Source organism: Sphaerodactylus townsendi, linkage group LG07 (genome assembly GCF_021028975.2).
Source record: "Sphaerodactylus townsendi isolate TG3544 linkage group LG07, MPM_Stown_v2.3, whole genome shotgun sequence".
Lineage (NCBI taxonomy): Eukaryota > Metazoa > Chordata > Lepidosauria > Squamata > Sphaerodactylidae > Sphaerodactylus > Sphaerodactylus townsendi.
The window spans coordinates 53,401,400-53,428,812 of record NC_059431.1 but is presented as its reverse complement, the minus strand read 5'-3'; the positions used below and the strand labels follow the sequence as shown (position 1 = coordinate 53,428,812).

At 39.4% G+C, this 27,413-nt stretch overlaps 1 protein-coding gene across 2 annotated transcripts in view; it reads right to left on the bottom strand.

Moving 5' to 3' along the window:
- Positions 1 to 27,413, bottom strand: part of FER (FER tyrosine kinase) — a 130,794-nt gene that overhangs the window by 42,788 nt on the left and 60,593 nt on the right. For both annotated transcript variants that reach the window (XM_048502984.1, XM_048502986.1), the window contains exons 13-16: positions 27,055 to 27,177; positions 8,600 to 8,656; positions 5,051 to 5,166; positions 3,047 to 3,141 (exon numbers count right to left, since the gene is read on the bottom strand). In XM_048502984.1, coding sequence (XP_048358941.1) covers positions 3,047 to 3,141; positions 5,051 to 5,166; positions 8,600 to 8,656; positions 27,055 to 27,177 — 391 coding nt within the window. The remainder of the gene's footprint in view (positions 1 to 3,046; positions 3,142 to 5,050; positions 5,167 to 8,599; positions 8,657 to 27,054; positions 27,178 to 27,413) is intronic.

The window sequence follows — 27,413 nt, the reverse complement described above, 5'->3', positions numbered from 1 at the left end:
GGGCACCAGACTACCTGACCAGGATGGCAGTGAAGGAAGACACCCACACAGAAATACTTTTATTTGACCCTCAGCCTGAACCTCTTTATGAGAAGTCTCCAGAACTCACTGTTTGTTCCTGAAAAAGGAAAAAGTCCCCAAAACAGAAGTGCATACAAGACGACTTGTCATGACCCTAGAGACACTCTCACTATTTTCTTTATTTAAGCCTTAGTTATACCCTTAGATAGAATGGGCTTAATTGTTTTTGTACAGTATTCTGTGGGAGGGTACCTTAATTAGACCCTGCCCCTTTAAGAAGCCCTCCATAGGCAAGAGCACTTAGTATTTTTGTTAATTAGAAGTCCCTTTTTTCAGTTTTGTTTTAGTTTCAAGTGTCTGAGAAAGGCTGGAGACAGCAATATCCCAGACATCTAAGAAGTTAAGTATAAGGTGTTAGAGATCTATAGAACTCTAAGCAAGTTTCAACAGGATTGCAGGAAAAACAGAGTCCAGTTAAGAGGACCCCAGGAGAACTCAGAAGAAGCATAAACAGACTTTCTTAGAAGCAGTTAAGGAAGAATTGGTGCCTGCAAGCGCTTCAAATAATCTCCAACTGTTTCCAGCATCGCAAGTATTCTTTATCAGTTAGACTTCATGGGAGGAGTCAGAGTCCTACACTTTCAATGCTATTAAACCGTTTTTGAACTGTTACTCATTCGTCTATGGATCTCACATTCTGTTCTGGCTGAGTGCAAGGCACCTAATATTAGATCGCTTGGGGAACAGAACAAGAGTAGTCTCATGATTGACAAGTAGGGCTCTGATAAACATATTATCTTGGTTTACTGGAATATGTTATGGGTATGGGGCATTCCTGTGCTCTGAATGCCAAAGTAAACAATCAATGAAAGAAAAATTGGGTCAATTCCTCTGTATCCACCTCTGAGGTATGAGGTGCCATCAGATTACTCTCCCTCCCCAAGGAAAATGAAGAAAAGTCCAGGATGAAGGTGGGCTTAGTAACATGGCAACTATAATTCTTTCTTCAAGGGTATAGAAACCCCACCTTCCTTCCTCTGGCTTTTAAAGCTTCTTTGATGCTAGTGTTCTAAAAGGGGCAAAATCTCCACAAAAGGAAACGGGACAGTAGGAGCTGTGATCTATTGAGTAGAAGATGCAAACGAGAAACAAAGATGATTTATCTTAAAGAGGATTACACCTAGCACAACTAGGTGGAAAAGTGAGCAGATCTATTAAAAAGAGAACCTACAAAAAGGTGGAATGTGAAAAAGACCTGCAATTTTTTCCAAGACACTACTTTTTCTAACTAACTGCAGAAATAATTTGTATTGAACTCCAGTAATTTTGGCTTTGTTTAACAAAAAAAGTTCTTCCATAGAAACATTTTTAAGCCCAACTCTTCAATCTATCCTCAATAGAAAAATAAATATTGGTATAATCAAATAGCCTAACCATAACTGAATGATAATGGTGTCAACACAGTTTTTAATATAATCTGCTAAGATTCTTTGGACTTGTGTAATATGCAGTTTAAAAGATGCAGGCCCATGTTTTAAATGATTAATGTATCTTCGCAGTAATAATTGGTCAGCTTATATTTTCCCATTCTCATTTGTTTTGGAATATTAGGCACCAAGTGAAACATTAGATCAATCAAACATTAAGCATTATGGAATGCCATTTTAAAGTATCCAAGATGCTGCATCAGCAATATTTTGACAGATAAAATCAAAAGGAACAAGTTTTGAAATATTAAGACTATAAAGGCACACAAGCATGAATTTTTTGCTATATGCTGACACCTAAAAGTCAGTGATGTAGAAAAGATTCAGTCCATATTAATGTTACAAAAATTACATATTTGAAAGCAATGCATTAAGAATGAGGGTGTGTCATTTGTTCCTAAAATAGCAAAGAAATGGCTTCAAAATAAATTCTTAAATACTTCAATAAGAGGACCCCTACTATTCCACCCACAGTTCCCTAGCCTTCAAAGAAAAATTACTTTATCTTAACACGATAAATTTAATATTTTTGAGAACATCACAGCAAAGGAAAGTAACATTACCATGCAATTCTCTCCAGCGCACAGGGATCCTTGCTCAGAATCCTGACTACTGACAGTGTTCTGCCGGGGCAAGAGGCTGTTATAGGAATCTGGGAGGTCAATAAGCTCACAAGGCAAGCTATTGTTAAAATTCAAGGATTGTTTCAATGAAAGCAACTAGAGATAATACAATTACACAGACAAGATGAAATCCCTTCTGCTGCTGTTAGCTCTTTGCAGCATCAAATCAAAGAATCATAGAGTTTGAAGGGGTTCTACAGGTCAGTCCAACCCACTGCTCAACGCAAGATCAGCCTGATCAGGCCAGTCCAACCCCCTGCTCAATGCAAGATCACTTCTCTATAGTTTAGTATTTTGCTCTCTCCATGAATCTGATTTTCATCTGCAAAGGAACTTGTGTTCCCATAACAATTACATGACAAAAAGCTATGGACTTTGTAAAAATATCTACCCAGGGGTGCCTCATAAACTGAAAATAATGTTGCAAATTAAGCTTTCTCACATTCAGGCATGGGATGGGGTGGGAGGTGGGGAGAGACATAAAAATGAAAACCTTTTACTATGCTGTCTAGCCCCTACCATGAACCCTCCTATTTTTTTATCCAGAAGTGAAACATGCTTGTTATGTTGTAGTAACATAATTCTCAAAGACGCCTTGGGACACACTATTTTTCTCCTCCTGTATAATCAATGTATAGTCAAATGTGGAACAACAGTGGTGGCATAAATTCCCATGATCTGGACAGATTTACCACAGGAAAAGTCTAGGAGTTATCACTTTGATACTGTCTCCATCTACTGGCAAAAATAAAAAAACCTACCACTCTGAACAGAATCAGAATAGCCTTCAACAGTGTATTATGTTAGGTGGGTATGTAGAGCAAAAAAGCCATGTCCAAGAGAACAAGAATACAATTGAATGTTCAACTGCGTTCTAAAATACATTGTAAAGAATGTAGTAAAGAAGTGTATTACCTGGAACAAGCTCCATAACGATATAAATAGGCTGCCTTTGAGTGCAAACTCCTATAAGCTTTACAATGTTCGGATGGTCGTACTGTTTGAGTATTCTGCAAAGGGTGAACAGTTTTCATTGCATTAGTATGTTACATATTGAGTTTGATGGATACAACAACATATGTCAATGTGTATAATTAACACATCTAAACTATCAAAAGAACCAATTTTCACAACTGAAAGCACATTCCTTTCATAAGGTAACCTAAAATGCCATTTCTGACATTTCTTACAACCTATCAGACATGAATAGATGAATCAAGTAAAAAATGATGGAAGGAAAGCAAAGTATTTTTATCTCCACAAGAAAGGTACAATTTTTCTGTCCTCGCTTTTCCCATTAATTTCTAACCAGCACAACATAGGTTCATAAAAATAGTTCAGTTTTCTGGTATATTATTTTAGTTTTGATGTATTTAATATCAAATAGCTTCTAATGTATTAAGCATCACTGTTTCTGCTTAGAAGGTCCCTAAACTTACCTTGTACTTTTGAATTTTGAATAGAATTATATACTACTCGGATCTTCTGAACTCTAATGTTCACAGTTTTTCCCTATGTGTGGTTTTATTTGCTAACCAGGATTCAATTATGTTGCCATCCTCCACCAGCAGGTGAAGTCTTTTTTGGTTCCTTCAGCATTCCTTTCCTCCTTTTCATTGTTGTTTTTGTCTTTATATGTATTTTAGCTTTGTTTTTAATTTCTTTAATGGTGGCAAGGTGGTTTTACAATGTGATTTTATTGCACATGTTTTAATTTGTTAATTAACTTGGTGGGCTTTCTGAGGGCCGAAAGGAAGGATATAAATTTGGGAAAAATTCATGCATCTAATGAAATAGTCACTACCAATAAAGTATCTGCTACAATAATTTGTTAATTTCTAAGGTGGCAAAAAAACCACTTTTGATTTTGCTACAATAGACTAATATTGCCACCTTTCTAGAATTTGTCTCTGAACTTAATCACATGACTTGTGTTAAAATTTACCAGGGCTTAGCCCAATGCTGCTTTCAGCATTAAGTCCCAGTTCTGGAAGAGAAATTCCTCTGAATGTGCACTTTGCTTCAGCGCTGAGCAATTGCAGTCTTCTCCCTCCCCATCTGCATGGAATAAGTTAACAGTCTTCCCCAATAGTTGCCTATAGCAACAGACACTCAGAGGTACATTGCCTCTGAACATGAATAATCTATTTAGCCAACATGGCTAATAGCCACTGATGGACCTTTCTACCTCAATGCATTGGTCTTCTAAACCAGTGGAGGCAACATCTTATAGCTGTGTATTCCTTTAATTAATTATGCAGGACATGATTTCCACATGCACATATATTCCTTACCATTTCACCACACTAAGCCATAAATGAATGCACACAAACATATACATAAAATTTAAAATTAAAAAACGTGGCCTGAACCTAGAGAGACATTAAACCCAGAGGCTTTCTGAGTAGTACTGTTTTGAGGTACTTTTTAAATTGGTGCTGAATTATAAGAAATAATTTCTAACTACAGAATTTTAGCAAGGAAAAACTGTTCTAGGCACTTATTAAAACAATAGGAAACTCAAGATATTTTAAGGTGATAGAAAGGACCCCCAACTACAGCTATTATGATGGCAGTGACTGTTGTTAATACTAAGAATATATCATTTACAGAACTTCCACTGAATGTATGAGTGCATATGAGTGAGCTTTTTATCAACAGTTTCTAGTTTTAATTTTCAATATCATGTTTGATCATTTATATTGAATGTATTCCTTCAGAGATCCATTCCCACTTCAAAGAGAGTTCATTAGCTAGTCTAATGTGAAGCCATGTACAATTTACATGTATGTTTTAAGTACAGTCCTAAGGAGTTGTACCCTTCTAAGCCCATTGACTTCAATAGGTTTAGAAGGGTGTAAGTCTGTTAAAGATCAAAAGGATCTGCAAAAAAAAATTATTTTAATTTTCACTAGTCACCTGGCCTCTGATAAAAACTTTATTTTCAGCTCTTGAGGAAGGTCTTCTTTACAGGTTTTCACAGCAACAGCAGTTTTATCTTTTAGTGTTCCCTTGTATACTTCACCAAAATTACCCTGAAATTGCAGATATAAACAGTCAATAAACATAGTACTCTTCTTACATTTCACAATACAGAACATATCACAAAGCATCCCACACAACTGTACTGATTAAAAATATTCTTACAAGCTCATGTGTGAATTACAAGGAGCATTGTCAACTATGGGTTGGGAAATACCTGGAGAATTTTGGAGGTACTGCCTAGGAAGGGCAGGGTTTGGGGAGGGGAAGGACCAGTGGCTTACTGCTAGTGGGGACATGGGGGATCCCATGTCCCCAGGCGCATGCCACCAAGCCCCGTCCCACTCCCAGCCTCCCTGTAGGTCGGATTCTGCCCTCCTCAGGCCCTGGGGAAGGCAGAAGTCAGCCTACAGGGAGGTGGGGGGGCAGGGCTCGGTGGTGGGAGGCCGTGGCCTCTGTGTGAAATGTGTATACCAAGCACAAAAACAGCAGAAAGAAATAAAAGTGCATAAACCCTTGGGTATTGGATTGAAATATTTTTCCTCATTTTGATCAGAGAAAGTCAGGAAATGTACAGAGATTTTTTTATCACTCAGGCAAAATATTCCGCAATGTTTTCAGAATATACCAGACTGAGACGTTAGTATTCCCAGAATATTGAATAATGCTCTGGATATCTGAATATACCCCAACATACTGATAAGCAGTGGTGGGATTCCAATCCCTCAACCACCGGTTCCCCCCCTGCCATGCGCCCCTGCTGTGCATGCCCCCTGCCCTGCTGCCCACTTACCTGGCTGAGTCTCCTAGTCAGGGAAGTGGGGGCAGCTGCATGGGAAAGGGCCGGATGCCCAGGCTGGGAAAGGGAAGCAGGAGGTGGCCGGCATAGCAGTTCTTCTGAGGGAGGCTCCAGCCCGGCTGCGGTGGAGAAAATGCTGGACGCAGCTTGGGAAGCATGGGCCCCTCACTGCAACCAGGTGCCAGCAGGTCTCCCCCCAAAGGCCATGCAGGTGACCCAGAGGTGCACAGCCAGCCACAGAAGCCAGCGAGGGGCCTGAGCTTCCCAGACTGCAACCAGCATTCCTTCCGCCACAGCCAGGCCAGAGCCTCCCTCAGAGGGAGGTGATTGTGGGAGGAGCCGGCTGCCTCCTGCTTCCCTTTCCAGGGGAAGGGGAGTGAGGGACTTAACAATTGGTTCGCCCGAGCTGGGCCAAACTGGCTGAATCCCACCACTGCTAATAAGGTACTTTTGAGGTATACATTCAAACCGGATATATTCGAGCACATATCCCAGTGTTTCTCTGCCTTGTATCTGCTAGTCATTCTTCTAATGACAGCCAGAGGGGTGAAGCAGAGTATAAGCAATGGTGTAAGTTTCTTGGCATAAAACTAATGACCCACCTCATCTCTATTCTCCTCTTAATCTCAACTCTGGGCATACTGACCAGGGGCTAGGTAAATCCCACAATCTTCCATTCATGATTTCGAACATGTAAACATTATGGATGCAAGTCCCTTTGATTTTAAACGCATATATTTCAACTTAAATGCTATGCCACTTTGGACATGCCTAATTTTCTCAAGTTGCGTTGTACAGCTGTTATTATTATTAGTAGCCGTAGTAGTACCATAGCTCTTAAAACAGTACTCATGGTAAAATTATAAGGGTGGAATTCAGCAGGCTCGCACCACTTCGGCAGGAACGGTTGTTAAAATGGTGCTTATAAACAACCAGTTGTTAAATTATTTGACTCCCACCACTGGCCATGAGTCTGTTTTTTATGTAGAGGAAGCTCAGGAAGGAAAAGACAAGGAGAGAAATAAGGGTCAGACCAGCTAACTGGAGTTCACCCCTTTCCAAACTTCTCCTATTTCTATGTTCTGGTCATGGCATTCAGCATTTCCACATGATCCCCTGCCCCAAAACAATAGAAAAGAAAGTGATGTGGGGGCAAGTAAATGATAGACACAGTCGTGCCATGCCACGTTTGTTTCACTGAAACACAATAGAAAGTATGGCTTTGCTCTCACACTTTTACCCCATTGGGATGATAAAAGACCTCCAGTGCTATTAACTGTCAAAAATTACTGGCTGGTTGAGCCGTGTTAATAGGAGGAAACAAGCCTACAGAAAAAGCGCAATTACAGTGGCAGCAAAGGAAAATGGGAAAAGATAAGGAACTAGCCATTTGCAAAAGGTTGGAAAGCTAGTTATTTAGAATGATTTAAAATGAACTAGCAGAAAGATAATTATTTCATATTCTCATTATGTTTCTAAGATTAAGGACTATTAAAACAGAAATAGATGAAGAAGATAACAAGGTAGACAAGGAGAAGTCTGGATTTAAACTCTGCTTTTGTCAATCAAAAGGTGTCTCAAAACAGCTTACATACTCCTTCCCTTCCTCTCTCAATAAGAGACACCTTGTGAAGTAGGTGGGTTTGAGTGAGTGCTGAAAGAACTGTGACTAGCCCGAGGTCACCCAGCGAGCTTCATGTGGAGGTGTGGGGAAACAAATGTGGATCACCAGATTAGTGTCCACTACTCTTCACTATACCATGCTGGCTCTTCTCTAAATAAGATCCAATAGAGAAAAGTGAGATTTTTTATAAATAATGATGGTAAAGATTTAATTCTGTTTTGATGTGTAATGAAAGTTTACTGTTTAAGGGTTAATATTCAACACAGAGGAAACTGGAAGTCTCTATGAAATAAGTATTTTTTTAATTTGATCAATTTTTATATGTTTTGACTTGGAAGTACAAATAAAAATTGTTAGTACAAAAATATTCTCATAACGTTTCTCTATGGTTCAAGTACATTCTAACATAAAGTAGTTTTAAAATTATTTAAAATATAAAGCGAAAGCCTGAAGTACTTACATCACACATTGATTTCAATGGGAGAGGGCTTTTGTCTCCCAATGAAGTCAAAGATAATTAACAGAGCATGGTTTTGTCTGAATCTTACCCATTCCTCCTGTGATGAAAATAACAATTCAGTCTATTTTGTATTCGTAGAAATGGTACCGGGGGGAGGGGGTGGCAGTAGGAGGGAGAGAAACACTATAGCTCTTCTAGTCATTTGCTTGAGGAGGAGGAGGAGGAGTTTGGATGTCTACCCCACCTTTCTCTCTTGTAAGGAGACGCAAGGTGGCTTACAAGCTCCTTTCCCTTCCTCTCCCCACAACAGACAAGGTGGTTTACAAGCTCCTTTCCCTTCCTCTCCCCACAACAGGTAGGTGGGGCTGAGAGAGTTCCAAAGAACTGTGACTAGCTCAAGGTCACCCAACAGGAATGTAGTAGTGCAGAAACATATATGGTTCACCAGATAAGCCTTCGCCACTCAGGTGGAGAAGTGAGGAATCAAACCCAGTTCTCCAGATTAGAATCCACCTGCTCTTAACTACTACACCACATTGGACTCAAATTGGACTCTAATTTGGACTTAAATTGGAGTCTAATGTAAACAAGTTGATTACTTACTTTGCCCAGTAATTCTCCCAGTGTGATATCTTCATGACTGAGAACCCATTTCTTATCCTGCAGAAGAAAACACCAATGTTTAATCCATAAGTAGGCATTTCTTATACAATATATTTGAGCTACTAGCTAAAAAATAGACACCAGGATCTGTTTGAGCAATGTTAAATATTGGCTAAAATTACATCTTTCTCCCATAGAACTTATTCTTTTTTATCAGCTGATCCACAGCCCAACTGGAGATTGGGGGTAATCAATAAACTTCTTTCCATTGGTTTAGCCCTAGATCAACTTCTGGAAAAGGGTCTTAATGCAAAAAATTAGGTTCACCAGCACTTTATAGATATAGAACTGTAAAATGAAATGACCTTCTTTTACCTTCACACAGATCATTAAAATCATGGATGGGATTCTCTGCTGCTCCGTATTTAACTTCTATTTACTTTTCCAAATTTCATTGGGCTTTTTCCAAAGTATTTTTAATGCTCTTCTGGGGACCTTACTTAAAGGGAGATTTCAAAATTGGCTTTTAGAAGTCCGTCTATGTCCCCAAAGTGCTTGCGCAGTTGAAACACTTGCTTATATCTTACTTTGCTGTGAGTTGTTCAGGAAGGTTAGGAGCCATTTAATTCTGCCTCCGTTGCACAAAGTCTTTGGTGACTCTGGACATCCTGGTGATTTTTTGGTAAAATTTGCTTGCAGATAAGGATGACACAGTCTTGTACACAGTAGTGAAATTCCACTGTGGTGCTTACAAAATGCAGAAGGTCCTGGTTGGTAAACTTATTGGTTAAAGTTATTAATGTGCTGAAGCTGGGGAACATTATTCTATCTCGATGTCTCTTCTTTTTTTTTTTTGAGCTGGTCTGTTACTATATTTAAATAAACTGAACTGAACATTGGACTACTATAACCACTCTACTGTTGGACCGTTCAACCAATAACATGCTAAAAACTTATAACCCCTAACTGTCTATAAAACAGATTTTAGACTGTTCTGCACAATGGAACATTATCATTTTGTGGCAAATTCCTACCACAGAGGTTTGCTGTAATATTATACATATAAAACTAGATATGCTTTTTCATATTTTCATTTGTTCATATACCCTTTGTTGATTTAAAACATACATTTCAGTAAAGAACAGGGTAATTCATTTTGCAGTAAAATCCAAAGGTTGACTTGAGCCAAAAAAATGACCATTTCCCAACACACTGGAAAAAGTTTTTATTATGCAGATGAACTATATATTAGAATCTGTTCGACACACAAAATATAGGCTCATACCATACTCCAGTAATATTCAAGTAGCATAATGATATAGAAAACATACATTACAGTGCTATGTTGATTCAAGCATACTGTTACAGAATATACCGCAAATTAATAGCATAGCCAATTTGACTTTGACCAGTAAGTGTAACGCTAACTAATCCACAACAAATTAAATTTCACCAAATCTCTTTCTTAAATCCCTCTGCTATTGATCAATACTGCCTTGAATCATTATAATTTTTTTCCTGGCATCTGATAACAGATGCACACTGATTAAAATCCTCCAATATTGGATTAGATCTAAAGGTTCCATTTTGTTAACAGAGCTTTCCTCCAATGCAATCAGCCTTTTGCCAGGGCAACAGAATTAAAAGCAGGATATGAAAGCCATGAACAAAAACAAGGAAAAAACTGAGCGGGTATTTTTCCTCCACTGAGGATTTTTTTCAAAAATTGGAAATTTTAGAAAGTACTACAAGAACAAAGTGATGAATTTTTTTCTGAAATGGTAAAATGAACAAAACAGTGTTTTATTCATTCAAAATCCAGTATGTGTTAAGATCATTCACAACATTAATGAAAAGTGGGGAATCACAAGAAATTCCCGGAAGCAGCTATCACATGCTCCTCCTTGCTTCCTCCCCTCTCCACCTATTTCTTTCAGTCTATCACTCTTTCTCCTTTCTGCTATCCCTTTTCTTATGCCCTCTCTTTGTTCTGTCATCCCTCGGCTCTCTCTGTCTCCCTTCCGTGCCTATCACTTTCTCTCTGCCCTCTACACTACCACTGTTTTCTTTCTGCCTCCACCTCATCACTCATTCTTTCTGTCCCCCAACACTTTCCTGGCCTCTCACCTGCTTGTCCCCACCACTACAACAGCAATAGAAGCAGCTCTCCTGGAATTACAATAGATCTCCCACTACAGAGATCAGTTCCTTTTAGGGTTGCCAGCTCCAGGTTGGGAAATTCCTGGAGATTTGGGGGTGGAGCCTTGGGAGGGTAAGATTTGGGGAGTCCAATAAATACCATAAACTCCACCTTCCAAAACAGCTATTTTCTCCAAGGGAACTGATCTCAGTCTTTTGGAGATCAGTTGTAATTTTGTGTAAAATATAGGTTAGCAACCCTAGTTTCCCTGGAGAAAATGATTGCTTTGGAAGGTGGAGTCTAGGGTATTATACCCTCAAACCCTCCCCTCCCCAGGTTTCATCCTTCAAATCTCCAAGAGTTTTCCAACCTAGAGCAGGCAACTCTATCTCCTTCCCACCCAATAGCCAACCTAGCTAATATACATGTGCTAAAGTAGAAAAGGATGCAACTGTTTGCAGCTCTATCTATATCTCTTCAGTACTGGATGTATGTGCAAATGCTTATAGAATACCAAAAAAATTATACTTAATAAATATGCTTAATATACATATAATTAATATAATTCTCCACCCAGCCAATCCAGATATTGGAGCCGTGAACCAACATACATCTTTTTACAAATGTAAAGATTACCCCAGGTTTGCAGAATAATCTGAAATCTTAAAAAACAACTGGAGATTTAAAACGTATAAATGATAAAAGGCGCACCTGTAGCTTTAAGAAACAGATGTCCTCAGCACCTGTTGCTTAGCAACCACAAGTTTTGCAAGAATTTCAGGTTTAATTTCAGTAAAAAGACAGAGGTGGGGGAAGTTACATGGTTATTTTCCTCTTCGAGGGAGAACTCACTGGGACTGGGTTTGGCAGCAACCATTTGATACTACATGACTAGTATGACTCACCCAGCCCAGCTGCATGTTCAACAGAAGTCACCCTTAAAAAGCCAGTCTGTTTTAGAAGTTACAGCTTCAGACTGGGGTTCGGGAAATCCAGGATCAAATCACCTGTCTGCCATGGAAGCTCACTAGGTGATCTTGGGCCAGTCACATATCAGCAGCCTAACATACCTCCCAGGATTTTGGGGAGGAGAAAAAGAAAATGATGTACTCATTTGGTCCCAATTGTTAGAACAGTTGGGGTACAAAAGTTGTAATTAAATATTAATATAGCAGAGATGGAAGGCAGATAAAAGGTAGGCTGGTGAATGGCTGAGGAAGAAAGAATGAGGCAGAGAAACAGGAGATAATACAGTGGCCAGCAACGTAGTAGAAGCTGCAGGGAGAGAGGGAGGAAGCTAAACATGGGAGTGGAGGCAGAAAAGATAAATTGGATGTTTTGTTTAAAAGAGAGACGGAGGCAGGAAAAGGAGCGAGGCTATGGAAGTTTTCAGGGAAGGGAAAGTGGGGGGAAAATATGATACCCCAGTGCGGGTCCCCTACTTAAATCAATATGTCAAATATTTATACTTTATCATTATGAAATACTTCATTTTATTTTTTGCTAACGCAGCAAAATACATTTTGTCTCAATAATAAAGCTACTGTTTTTTGTCAGTTTAAGGAAGAATTCATGGCTTTAAAGTTTTTGGAAAATTTTACATTAATTAAGAGAGATTTCAGTCATCATCCTCTCCTCATCTTATTTGTTTATACAACTGAGATAAAGCAAGATCAAGAAACCTTTAGAAGGCAATTCTATGCTCTGGTTAAAGGATGCTTTCACACAAAACATGGAATATGAAAAAAAATGTTGCCTGTGAAGAACAATGACTTCTGCTGTCAATAGTTGAGGTGGGCGGGGGAAACGTTGAGAACTGAATTCTGGTCAATTGGGGAGGGGAGTAATGAACTGGGGCTCACAAGGTCTCCTGGGAAGTATAGTTCCCATCAGGCCGTTTTTACTGAGAACAGGCCTTTTGTAGCCTGAAAAAGTTCTGAAAAAGGAAAGGAACTAAGGTAAGTGTGGGAAGGGGGGCGCCGCGGGGGGGATACCGTGGGGGGGCCATGGGGTGCGGAAAATTATGATGCGCACTGGGTGCAGTTTGGCCCATCCACGCTTCTGCTAGTTTCCACCAGAAGCAAGGTCTTTTTAGTCATAGTTCTGGAGCTCCTTCCCATAGGCTATTTGTAAGAACCAGGAAACCCAGGTTCAAATCGCTACTTTGTCATAAAAACTTATTGGGTTATCACAGGCCAGTCACATACTTGGGGGTTCCACTGAGAAACAAGACAGGTTACAAGAAAATAAACACAAGCTTCTTTCAATTATATAGAGCAGTGGTTCTCAACCTGTGGGTTGTGACCCCTTTGGGGGTCGAACGACCCTTTCACAGGGGTTGCCTAAGACTCTCTGCATCAGTGTCCTCCATCTGTAAAATGGATAAATGTTAGGGTTAGGGGTCACCATAATATGAGGAACTGTGTTAAAGGGTTGCGGCATTAGGAAGGTTGAGAATCACTGATATAGAGGAACATCAAAGAATAAGCAAAAATAAATTCTGCTCTAGGAAACTAACCCTTTTGGACTACTGATGTCTGTGGTTTTCGTCATTTTGTATTATACATTTTTATTCTTAATAGCAAATTGTGGACAGCAAACAAGCACAATAAAAAAGCAACAATAAGCTGCCTCTACTTTCCTGGGTGACACTGAAATAATCTGTTTTGGTGGTTGCAGGAAAGTATTGTAAGCATACTAACAGAATTATGAAGACACAGAATTATAGGGCCTTTTATTATAAAGTATTAAATTTAAACATAGACCAAATCTATTATCAGAATAAGCTTTCGATATAATGCAAACTTGTCCAACCATTAGAAGTTTGTAAGTAGACAAGAAAGCTAACCATAGAACATGATTCTTAAAGACCTGCCACTTTACATCAATAATTTCATCAGAAATATTACAGAGACAACCTATATTTAATTATATACTTTCGAGAGGAGGAGTTAGGAAAGAATTAGAACATTTTCCTTCCACTCTGAAGGAATCTTACATCAAAGTCAATTTCTGCCAGAAAGGAAAAGGAACAAGATTCATTAAATCTCATGTGACTGGCACTGGACGGCAGAAATAAAAAGCAGAAACCCTCTGCACACTGATTAAAAAAATACATACATAGACTTTGGTTGGTATTCATCTAGACTTACGTCTATTATTGTTAGCAGAAATTTTGCTACAGATTAAAAAAAAAAAATACAATGAGAATTCTCAAGTAGAGACAATACACATTGAATGCATACAACTGATTCCTAGATAATACATTGGGAGGACCCTAACAGACAAGATATATAAGCACAGTGTTTTTAAGAAGGGCAAGCAATAACACTTGAGAGTTTGCATTACCTTCATATTATATCTTAATCTTTTTTCTTTACATCTGCTTAACAGAAAAGTTTCCTATAAAACATTTCTCTCTTAAACCTTTTCCTTTTTGCTTTCTCACCTAACCTTCCATCTATATATGTAGAAAAGGCATTATATTTTTCCTGCAATCCTCATACCAATCTATTACAGGGTAGATAAAAATCAATGATTTTTAAAAAAACAAATTGTAATTTTTAAACTTACATCTGATTAATGCTTTTTGAAGAAAAATCTATCTGAAAATAGTTTTCTATTTAAGATACATGACAGTCCAAAGGTTATTAGACATGAAATAAAGATTAGTTTTTAATTATGGAGAATGAGGCTATATATTCATGCAATGTTCACACTATTTCATAAATGAATTCCATAAATCCGTTCACAATGTTGTGCTCTTCCAGAGGTTTCTCTAAGATCATTTTGGGCAATTTTTCTATGTAGACGATAATATCACGGATGCTTGGTTCTGCAGTTCTCAGAAATGTGGATTTGTGTCTGCAAGGATAGCATGCCTCTTCTTCATAGCAAAAATGTTATCAAATAAATGTACAGAGTTGAGAAAAACCCCTAAATCCCTTTGTTCCTTTGGAAATCTATGTACATAGAATGCTGAATTATAGTCTATTGAGAAAATTCCATTATAAGACAGAAATAATTATAGCATTTGAAAGGTACAAGACTAAAGGCGACATGAAATTCAACATCTTTATTGAACTATCAATTTTTTGAATTTTCCTTTTATGATTCATTTGGGAATAAAACTGACTATTGTCCAAGTTTCTTGAAAGCATGAATAGTAAGTTTCAGAAATGGTTCAGTTTGAACAGGACATAGGAAATTAAACACAATCAGAAACATGGCAAAAATGTCTGTTATTCATTGAGCAAGGGGGAGGGAGGAGGACAAGAAAGATCAAAGCATGGGTAAGAGTTTGTAGCTGGCCAAGTGAAATATTTCTTTTTATCTGTGAAGATTATACTTCCTCGGAATTTCAAAAGTGCTATAAGGCACTGAGCAATAAGAGTTGCAGACATTAAAAAAACACACACAAGTGTAAGTAAACTCAATGGCAGCAACATTATTATTCTTTCAGTCTTGTAGGGATTAACTTTACATGAAGATACAACCAGGTGAGGTACTGGGACTCTATGATCCAATCTCTAGGTGTCATTAATTTTCTTTAAAAGGAACCAGAGATTTGAATTAGTGGGACTGTGCTGGGGCGGGGGGGGGAGTTAGCTCTCTGCCCCATGATTTTTTTACAATAGGAAATCTTCCCCATCCCAACTATTATTAGTCACCACAGGGAAAAGTGATAGCTTTCTTTCCCTATCAGAGCTAGCAGCAGCTCATGGGGAGTCAGTGTCTGAAAGAAGTGAAATCCACTGAAATCAGTCTCTCTCCTCTTGTAAGAACATGGCATTTTGTTCAAAAAAGGTCCTGACCCTCAGAAGAAGCCTTCTGGAATGTGCAAGGGGCTGCACAAGAAAGGCAGGGAAAATAGCCTTCTGTGAAATTCTTCAGTACATAGGAACCAGAGTATTGTCTGTACTATTTCTGTACTGAACAGAGTACCTTTGTTTTCCAGCAATGTGTCTGAAGATAGATGCTGCATTGTCTATTATACTAAACTGTTCAATATGTACATTGCTGAACAGAACTCTAAACTGGAAATAGAAGTGCACACCTTCCTCAAAAAGGAAATAGCAATAACATCTTAGAACAGTAACCTAATAATCTCTTAGACTGGAAATAAGAACTTGTAAGCTGCAAAAAAAGTACTAGAATAAAAGGCTAGTGGATTTTCATACATTTCCATATTTTTAAAAATCCTGATGACATTAAATTTCAAAAGCTGTTTATGAAAAATATACGTGATGTATAATCCTTCAGAGAAACAATTAAACAAAATGGCACTATAAAATGCAATCAAGATAGCTGTCAGAGGCTGTTACCTCTATTTATATTAGTACATCAACAGTCACCTGTGTTTTTCTTCCTAATGCAAGTGTTATAGTTAGACAGCTTTATTATTCAATCTTTTCACATTTGTTCCAGTCAAAATTTTCAGTTCCAGCACATATTTTAATGCCAAAGGATTATTCAAAATTTCATCTGCTCCCTCAATGTTTTCATGCGTACTTGAAAAAAAGCTTTTTGACATGTATATGCAAATTCTGTTGCCTTGTTAAAGTCAGTTTTACAAGCCATCAGTAACTGAATGCTTCTTAAATGGTCCATAAATTAATTCCATTATCCATTAATTGTCTTGTGCAAAGACGCCTATGTACAAAAAGACTTAGTTTATATGCACAAGTTGATTTTTAGCACACAAAATGACAGTACATATTTTTCCTTTTAAAATATGTTTATTTTTCTAAGACCATGTCATAGCTGCATGTATCCTACCACTGTGCACAGAAAAACATTGTACTTACCTGTAACTGTTCCTTGAATGTCTTCTGTGCAGGCAGGCATGGAGGACTGTGCATGCTAGCCACACAGATGTGACCAGAAGGCTTCTATAAACTTTTGAGTGTTTCAAGTGCTCTCCCCCCTCCACTCTGGAGCTGAGAACAGAACGGCCTCCCGCCCAAATGGCCATGTTAAAGGAAGAGCACTCCTCTTTCAGTTCTCTCTTCGCCACTGCGGAGGGGGGACATACTTTGCTGAGCACTTCAACTTGCCTCAGAATTGTCTTTTTTCTTTTAATGATGACAAAAATATGCAAAATGCAGAATTAAAATGGCCCAGAATGATGAGCATGACAACTGTCTCTTCTGTCCAGGTGAGACCCAGGTTTTCGAGACTTATCTGTCTTGTCTTTTCACCCCAAAGACTAGACATGAGCAGGTTTTGAGGCTGAATGTCGCTCTCAGGGAGAAGTCTCTCACTTTGGTGGATGCTCCTTTTAATAAGTTGTTAAGGAGGTTCCATACCCCTTCACCCTCTTCAGTTCCTATGATGCTGTCTGGGCCATCTTTTCGACCCTTTCTGCATGGGCCAGGAATGCGGGTGCACACCAGGCTTTATGATCCTGGTGCAGCCCCAAAGCCGTTCACATGCTTCTGTGTGGGCAGCCCCGGCGCTGCCGCAGCTCGCGAATGAACCTCCACACAGAGGCTCATTCTTTGTTTTTTAAACTTACCTTCTCTTCCCTGCGCAGCTCCACAGGGATGAGGGGACAGGCCACCACAGCCCTGGCGATGCCTCTGGATCCAGAGGGCCAGTCATCCTCTCCTGCAGAGCTGCGCAGAAGAGAGAGTAAGTTTTTTTTAAAAAAAGGACGCACCCAAAAGTGGCGCCTCTCACCCAGGGCCATTCGCTTGCAAGCGGGTGCAAAACGGTGTTTTTGAAAAAACTTGCTCAACTCAAAAACACCGGTTGGGGGGAAATAGCACAGTGCAGCCTTGTTTCAGGGGCAGCAGCCATGCGAAGTTCTCCCCCCAATCGGTGTTTTTACCGTGCTTGCACTGCTGTTATTGGCCCATGCGGAGTGGGCCTTGATGCGGCTTTACTAAATCCACAGGCCACTTTGGAGTCTTCTGGTCACATCTCTGTTGACACTCTGCAAAGTATTCCATGTGGGACTGAACTGAAGAAATGACAGTGAAAACAATTTTTTTCTGCAGTCCCTCTATTTCTGCAGCCCCTTGCAACCCCTGGAAGGTTAATTCTTAGCGTCACAGGAACCACATGAAGGCACAGCTGCATGGTTTAGGGAGGATGGTGTGACAAAGGACAAGGGGACAAAATCACTTCTCCTGCCTCTTCTTCAAGTTCAGCTCTGCTGAGGAAAAAGGATCAGCTTCATACCCTTGACTTTCATTACTCTGGTCTACTAATTTATATTGCTGTTCTTCCACATGAATCCCACAACCCCAAGAATCATCTTTCTATGGCTAAGAAGTAGCTACATGAACAGAGAGCAAACATCTGCACGCCTTCTGTGCACGCCTTCTGTGCACACCTGGCTGAATACATGCCAATTTTCTTCAATCATATGCCAATTTTCTTCAATCATATTGACTAAGAAATTAATCACAATACCTAAGCAATCCAGTACTAGGCTTACTTTTTCCCAGCTGCAGCCCTTCCCTTGTCTAAAACAGTCTTGCAAAGTTCATTTTAAAATCTTTAGTTTGACTAGTTTGCTGTTGTTGTTGTTGACTACAAAGGATCATTTTACTCCCAGACCCGAGAATGACCTAGAACGTGTACTGATGTCACCTTTTCTTTCACCACATTCAAGCTTACAGAGAAGCACAAATAATGGTCCATCATTAGTCAAACAGTTTATTTCTTCATCTGTTCTGGGGCAAATTCCTATATGAAAGAACATGCAGGCAATTATAAGGAAACTAATCATAAGCAAAGCAAACAAAACTTGCCAAGGGATAACAAGGGAAAAATAAATAAGAGCAGGTAGTATAGTAAGTACTTATTGCTGTGGCAATAGGTACAAATAAAGCATGATCACATTTACCTGTAACTGAAGTTATAAAGTAGTCACCAGTGCAATCACACATGGCTGCTGTGCATATACAGGCCTACCATGGGAGAAATTTCAAAAGCTTTTAAGAATACCTGAGATACTCCTTGACTCCTAGCACACATCTCTATTTCCTACCTTTCTTCCTCTTTTGAGTCCTGGCTGACTCAAACTACCCTTCAGAATTCCCCAACCCATGAGAGAAGCATTTCAGGGGGCGCAGTCAAAGGACAACATAGCAAAGACTCCTATACTTGGTGGAATGGTATTCACAGATTTTGGAGCAACTTTGTATCATCAAAAGGCATTTTAACAGCCCAACTGAATCACTGAGTTGGGGAGGTGTTGGAGGATCCTTGTGATCATGAAAGCTTTTTTCCCCAATAAAATTTATTCCTTTCAACTTAAAGATGTGTTCCTATTATATTAGAGAACCTGTTCAACTGAAAGAAGATAGAAAAGGGGGGGGGGGGATATCAGAGGAAATCTTAAACAACCTTTTATTTTTCTAGATAAAGGTATGGCATGTAATCTCCCCCCCTCCCAAAAGGTAACACAATTTCTCATCAAAAGTTGGTATTTCAATGCCATTCATCAAAACTTGCAGAAGTACACAAAGAAATGAAAGGGAATGACAGAGCACCTGTTGGTACTGTCTGTTGCTACAGAAATGATCCAGTTAGGGAAACTATTTTTGATGTCAATTACAGCAGAGCTTCTAAGAGTATACACATGGATTTCGTGAATTATAAACAAAATGTCTGAAGTTCTTCAGATGAAGTGCAGAAATGCAAGGTAGATGGGAGAAATATTTTTTCTAAAAATGTCTAAAATATATTCAGAAAGTAATCTTTCCACCGTTATCAAAATTATAATTCATAGAATAAGAGAACTTCACAGGAATACTTCTACATCATTACAATCAGGCTCCTTGCCATTACTTTGATAAAATCCAACTAAGAATGTGAAAATAAAAACACAAAATAAGCTATTTACATAAGCTCTTTCATTCCATGCATTATTCAAAGAGGAGCATTGTGAACCACAGTTTTAAATCCTTTAGGTAACACAGGTTTCAGAACTGTGTCCAAAATACTCAAACTGTACTGATAGAAATGGCACACCATCACGGATGCTTGACATATTACCTGTACCATTCCAAAGAGAGGTAAACCAAGTGATTGGATTCAAATAATTTAACAACTGGTTCCCGTGGTGGGATTCAAATAATTTAACAACTGGTTGTTTATAAGCACCATTTTAACAACTGGTTCTGCCAAAGTGGTGCGAACCTGCTGAATCCCACCACTGGGTAAACCCTTCTAAGTTCACTCCAAAGTTAATAAGCTTAGGATTGTGCAGCTTTGCTTCAGGTAGCACTGCGCATCTTCCAGTCACTAGAACTGATCAGGATGACCCTGCTTCAAATAGAACTCCAGAGATACTGAGAGAAGGGTAGGACAAAACAACAAGGTACTAGCAGGGAAAAGCCACAACTACTAAGGAATCTCTCTCTTTCTCACATGCAGAACACCAACACAAGAGTCAGAGACCACACAGACAGAAAGGGAGGAAAGAGAGAGATTGAGACATATCAGTTGCTGTGCACAGAGATCAGATTTTAACCAGCTCTTGCAAATAGAAGAAGAAGAAGAAGAGTTTGGATTTATATCCCCCCTTTCTCTCCTGTAGAAGACTCAAAGGGGCTTACAATCTCCTTGCCCTTCCCCCCTCACAACAAACACCCTGTAAGATGGGTGGGGCTGAGAGAGCTCCGAAAAGCTGTGACTAGCCCAAGGTCACCCAGCTGGCGTGTGTGGGAGTGCACAGGCTAATCTGAATTCTGCAGATAAGCCTCCACAGCTCAAGCAGCAGAGCTGCTTGCACCTGCTCTAGTAACCTCTTAAATAGCGGGCTGTGGCTTTCTTCATGGATCTCATGTTGGATCTTTCTCTTTTCCTGCTGCCTTCAACATTTTCTAGCATTGTCATCTGTTCTTGCGAATATTCTCTTACAATGAGTCCAAAGTGCAATAGCCTCAGTTTAGCCGTTTTGGCTTCAAAGAAGAATTCGAGCCTAGAACCCACTTATTTGTCTTTTTGGTAGTCCATGGTATCCACAAAATTCCTCTTCAACAACACGGTTCTGCTTTCAACTTACTTCATCGTCCACCTTTCACATCCATATATAAATTAATAGGGAATGATGTGGCATAAATTAACCTGATCCTGGTCACCAGCAACATATTCTTTCACTTAAGAATCTTTTCTAGTTTTTACCTTCACAGTTGCCCTTCCCAGGTTCAATTTTCTTCTAATTTCTTGTTTGGCATTTCCGTTTTGGTTGATGATGGAGACAAACAGAAAATCTTGAAGAATTTCCATTTCTTCATCATAACCTTAAAGTTGTGCAATTACCCAGTAATCATTACTGTTGTCTTCATGATGTTCAGCTGTAATCCTGCTTCAGTACTTTCTCCTTTAACTTTCACCAGTTGTCATTTCCAAGTCTTTGCTATTTTCTGCCAGTAATGAAATATCATCAGCATATCTCAAACTGTTTGTGTTACTCCCCACCCCCAGTTTTACCCCACCTTCATCTAAATTGCATTTCCCATTTCATAGATGGCTAACTGTCTTTGTGGAAATATTTGATCATCACTTTACTTACGTGATAAATTAATGACATGGTCCCAAAGTTGCTGCACTCTTTGGAATCTCCTTTTTTCAGAACTGAAATGTAGCTTTGGAGTTTCTAGTCTGTGGGTGATTGCTTTGTTTTCCATATTTGTTGGCATATTCTTGTCAAGATTTTGATGAAACTCAATTTCTGAGGTTTGGAATAGGTTTCTTGATATTCTATCTATTCCTCGTGATTTGTTTCTCCCAATTGTTCTCAGTGCAGCTTTTATTTCACTTCCTAAAACTGCATAAAGATTGAAGAGACAGGGAAATAAAATACATCCCTGTCTAACACTTTTACCAATTGGAAACCATTCTGTCTTTCCATGTTCTCTCCTAACAGTAGCTTCTTGTCAAGAGTACAGGTTGCACATTAAAACAAGCAGATGCTGCAACATCCATTTCCATATATTCCCAAAGGCACATTTGATAACACTCCATGACAGCACTGAAGTTGGAAACCTTAGGTTATGGGCACTGGAAGAATATACTTTTCTCCTTAAGGTACCTAATTTTCTCCCCACCTCATCCAGTGGGGAAGAATGGAACACAGAGAAGTAATGAGATAAAAACACTTTGGTAACCACTGAATTGGGTATGAGATGATGGTAGAGAAATTCAGACCCTCCTAGTTTAATTTTACATATGTTTCCCCCTTTTTAGTAGAAGTTTGACTGGAAGATGGTCTAATCCACACATCTTCAGCTATCTTGGAAATACCGTTGATTCAAGGAAGAGCAATGGTTCTGTATATGCAGACACATTATCATATCCAAGGATTTCCTACCCAACTGAGCAGTCAATTCCCAGAGCTTTTGCCATTCAGATGAGTTGTTCTGAGTAGAGCTTGAGGTATTCCATAGGCAAGAATGGTGCAAGGCCTCCTACAGTAGCTTCCAGGCCTCAGACTCCCCCTTAGTTGAAAAGACTTTCTTCAGGAGATGGTTGCAGATGTAGTGAAGTAGCCACAGTTCACGCAAGTCTGTACATTCTTTTTTGCTTATGTGTCATTGATTCCTGAAGGGATGCATCATGCAGCAAAATCCAAATAGGGTGGGGCTGAATGGCCACTGGAGTCAGCGCAGATTTGCGCTGATGCATTTGCCCTTCCAGCTGGGGTAAACAGCACTTATGCTGGCTGGGAAAGTAAATAGGGAGGCAGGCCCAACCGGTGCCCAGCCACCAGTTCCAGAGTTGTGTCAGTCTAACATGGTTAGAGAACTTGTACTCTGAAAAATTTTCTATAACCATATGACCTTAGTTTTACAACAAGACTTAGAGACTACTGTACAAGATTGCTCAGTTGCTATTCATATTAAAGTTATTTTAAACTATTCCTCATTCTGACAATCTTTAGTGAAATATTTCTGGTTCCTCAGATAAAGAGATATAAAAGTATCACTGGCATTAATGCATAAAATACAAGATTAGCTGGCCTGTTTTTGAAAAAAAATTGTCTTTGTAGCATAATAGGCCTGGTTTGACCTGCAGGCTCTACACTACCCAGACTCCTTCCAGGGTTTCCCAGCTTCTCCTGGAAGGGGCTTTCTTTCTCTCCAGATAACTGCTGTAGGAATTTCCCAGTGAGGAGGGTCAGGTTCACCCAGCTTCAACTCTGAGGCCTTGCCTCTGTGTCTTCCCTTTCCCCCCTCCTGAGTACCACAGGGATGGATTATGGCCTGGTGTACCCCTAGAGCAGGGGTAGGGAACCTGCGGCTCTCCAGATGTTCAGGAACTACAATTCCCATCAGCCTCTGTCAGCATGGCCAATTGGCCATGCTGAGTGAAACTTTGATAAGGGCTGGACCATGAGCTATCTGAAGCACTGGAATTCCCCTACCCTGAGAACATCCTGCTTGCCAACTGCCAGCCTTCCCTGTGGCATCAACTATTTAACATAGCATGTCCAAAACGGGGGGGGGGGGGTGTCCTATCTGGTATAGAGAGCTGCTACCAGCATCCAACATTAAAAAGTATTTATTAAAAAGAAAATGTTTACAAGCGTAATTTCAGCACAGCAGCAAAGTGAGCAAGGGATTCAAAAGAAATGAGAGATAAACACAATTCTACTGTCCCTTTCTCGATACATACTCTATCAGTTGTTAAAATAAGATAGCTCTTTAGCTTAGAATATTACAGATCTCAAAGAGTTTTCATCATCTGGAACATTGTGCCAGCTTCCTGGGCAAGCACATTATCCAAAATGGCTGCTGCCTCCAGAGCTCAGGCACAAGATCTGCCTCATTCAATGGCCAGTCAGAAGAGCCCCTCCTTTCCTGTTCCTAAGAGTTTTATAAGTTCCCAGCCCCCAGCCTCTTGACCTGGTCAGAGTCAAAGACACTTTTCCTGCTAGATCCAGGTATCATCTTACTGATTTCCTTCTATCATTTTTTAAGTCCTCCAAATCTGTGAAACCTGCTTTGAGAAGGAGGAGGGGCTTAACCCATCTCATTGTCCCTCACTACCTGTATTAGCATCTCTAAAGGTGGCTGGGCGGGACTCAATATAACTTTTTATATATACAGGCAAAACCTATATCAATAACTCTGAGCACAGATCTCAGAAAATGAGGTGTCTCTTTGGTGAAATGGTTTGCACCTACAAAAACATTTACTTCTGTGAAACAAACAGTTTGGGTATTGATATAATTATAGACCCTAACCCTGTGCTCAATTAGTACAGGTCACCTGATTATTATATGTAGCGGCAGGGGGAGAGGTGTACATGACAAAATCAGCAACTGTCTAGTGCCCAGTGAACTATCATCTATCTAAAACAAGCCTTGGAAACAAAGTGTTTGCTAGCTGCAATTCAGAGCTAGTTAACAGCACAGTAAAGTCAAGATCTCCCAGCTGACTTAGATTTGGGGGGGGAGTGGGCTGAGAGTCTGATGGCTACTCATGATCCATTTAAAAAGCATAATTGCCAATGTGCCTTTGTTAAAATTATTATTATAAATCTTTATTTCATAGAAAGATCTGATAACAAAGAACCTGGAAATTCTCCCTGAAACTAAACATAATAATTTCTCTTAATATATTTCAATTTTAGTTTCTTAAAGCAAAGTACCAATTGTTTAGTTCTATTGTATAATCAATGGCACCATACCAGCAGGCTAAAAATGAATGCTATTACAGAAATAGTATCTTTGACAGGTTAAAAAGAGGGCAACTCCAATAGGAAAATTCTGAGCAAATACTTTACTCTTCTGGCTCTACTGTTTCCGTAGGATTATTTTACATTAAAATAGAACAAGGCAGATCAGTGCTCACCCCCACCCTTATTTTTAAAGGAGTCTAGAAGAACTATATTTAAGCCCAAGTGTGTGGGCTCCCAGCTTGAAAGTCAATTCCAAAGCAGCGCTAGATACTGAATTTCTGGTATGCACTGTAGGCCTGCAAGTATTTCACAGGGTAATACAGATTTTTAAACACAGAACAGAAACCATTAAGCAATCCTTCAGACAAAACCCCATAGTTTGTCATTATATGAACAAGTGAGCTGGGGATACTTCAGTTAGAGCATTCCTTCTTCATCTATTCTTCATCTTCCCCATCCCTTTGAGATCTAATTAAGACTTCTACTTTCACTGTAAAGTACAGCTTGTAGTTAGATTTAAGCCACAAACAATGGTGTGTACTTTTCTCTAAAATCCAAGATTCTCAGCTCTGATTTTCAGGGAAGAATTTAATCTATAACTTGTAAATTAGATGTAATGACAAATGTTGGTTTCCTAGAAAAGCCTTTCATTAGATTGCTGTGTGAAAGACAGGAAGGAAGGAAGGAAGGAAGGAAGGAAGGAAGGAAGGAAGGAAGGAAGGAAGGAAGGAAGGAAGGAAGGAAGGAAGGAAGGAAGGAAGGAAGGAAGGAAGAGATGTGGTGAGGAAGGAAGGAAGGAAGGAAGGAAGGAAGGAAGGAAGGGTGCAAGATTAAAAATCCCAAAAGCTCATGCTTTGAACAAGAAACCATGCTCTTTTGTAATATGTATCATGTCTAGGAAACACAGGCAGAAAACTACTTCCAGACTTAAATATGTTTGGTATCTCACAACTGCTTGAATTCCTTGTATCTGTTTGGTTGTTCCTATCAAGATTACCAAAACAAGGAAACAATCCCAGAAAAAAAAATAATACTTCATGAGACAGAAAACAAGGGCTGTACTTGAAACTTTCACATTAGGTTGCTGCTTTCACAGCCAGCCAGAATGATGTAGTGGTTAAGGTGTCAGGCTAGGACAGGGGTAGGGAACCTGTGGCTCGAGAGCCGCATGCGGCTCTTCTGCCCTTGCACTGTGGCTCCACGAGCCAAGCCGCCAGCCCCATCGCCCGCCCGCCCTGCGAGCAGCAGGGGCAGGCGCCTCTTTCTGCAGTGCGGCTGGAAGGGCGCGAAACTTCCCCCCCTCTCGTCCAGCCCGTTGGCCCGGGGAGGGCACTTTCCAGCGGACGGCGAGAATGCAGGCCACCCGGCTTCATCCTTGCCTGCCCCTGCAGGTAGCAGAGGCGAAGCGCATCCATGCGCTTCTCAGAATGGCTGAGGAGTAAAAGGATTAAAAAGAACCCTATATATATAGTGTTATCTTTATTTTAAATGACAAAAATTATTTGTGGCTCCAAGTGTTTTCTTTTCCTGTGGAAAATGGGTCCAAATGGCTCTTTGAGTGTTAAAGGTTCCCTACCCCTGGGCTAGGACCTGCAAAACCCAAGTTCAGATCCCCACTTGCGCCCGAGAAATTTGGTGGGTGACTTTGGGCCAGTAACAATCTCTGCATGACCTTGACTAGTATTTGGATAGGAGTCCTCCAAGGAATACCAGAATTATGACAAGGAGGTAGGCAATGACAAACCACCTCGGATGCAAAATAAATTTCTACAAATCATATATCTCTAATAACAATTAATTGTTGTGTACACATGGTAAAGATTAAATGGATTACATCATATAAACATTATTGCTCTCAGGTTGCGGCACTGGTACATTTGCTTGGCTTCAAATGTACTCTTGTACAAATGAAAGGGCACTTCCACTTGCAAAAGGGCAGGGCACATTGTCCACTAATGACCCCTTTCTGGCTCAGCAACGTCTGATGCAATACACCTCCTGCCATTCATAATCCTTACAACCAGCTTTTCAAAGGACACAAGAGGGTTGCAACTAGAAGAGAGAGGCAAGAAAGCTAGAGTGCCAGTTCACTGGATACAATCCATTTTTTTTAAAAAAAATTTTTCTATAAACTTGCTTAAGCTCAAGCTCAAGCAATCAGTGATTTCCTTTTTTAAAAAAACAACTCATATTCCTAAGGGAGAAAAACTGAACCAAACTTCTCATACAGAGAAAATAAAACAAAAAGTGGTTTAGGGAAATATTTTATCTCTGCTTATGACATTAATGACACCTTAGTAAAATGATAGGTAGGTTGATCATTCTTTCTATTTCAAAAAGAGGCACAAAGAACAATTGCAAGAATAAAACAAATTTACTTGAAAAAACCATTTTTGTCAAACCAATTAGAAAAGAACTGCACCTTCCACAAAATATGTCCAAAAATAATTGCAACATATGTGTTCTATGATTGTGTTTGAATTTACTGAAGAATTTCTATCCCACCTTTCCCTCCGTGTACATTACCCCAGGGTTGGTCAACAAATATCAACAAAAATATACAAGACAGCCATGTATTATCAATCACATATCAATCATGAAAGCTGCTTAAAGTAACATTATACACACTCAGAAAAGCAGAGTTTCATTCAAAGGGACATAGCCATGCACATACCTTAACAACAGGATTCAGCAGAACTACACCTGATTTCTTTGTAATTATTTGTTTTGATTGGTAGTGGTGTTCTATAAGCTGAGGAATAGTTGGAAACCCAATTCCTTCAAATCGATACTGATTCTGTAAGAAAAAAATTAGACAACCTGTTACCACAAATATGTACAAATAGTTCATTTTCATCATCATTTTTGGATTTCCTTGAATTGTGACATATAACTTAATTACAAAAGAATGTAAAAAAGAAATAAAGTTTTCAGCATAATTTTAGCCTTGTTTAGCTAGAATTAAATTCCAGTAAATTCAGTATAGTTTACAGTATAGTTTACAGTAACAATCCTCACAGAACATAATTGGAT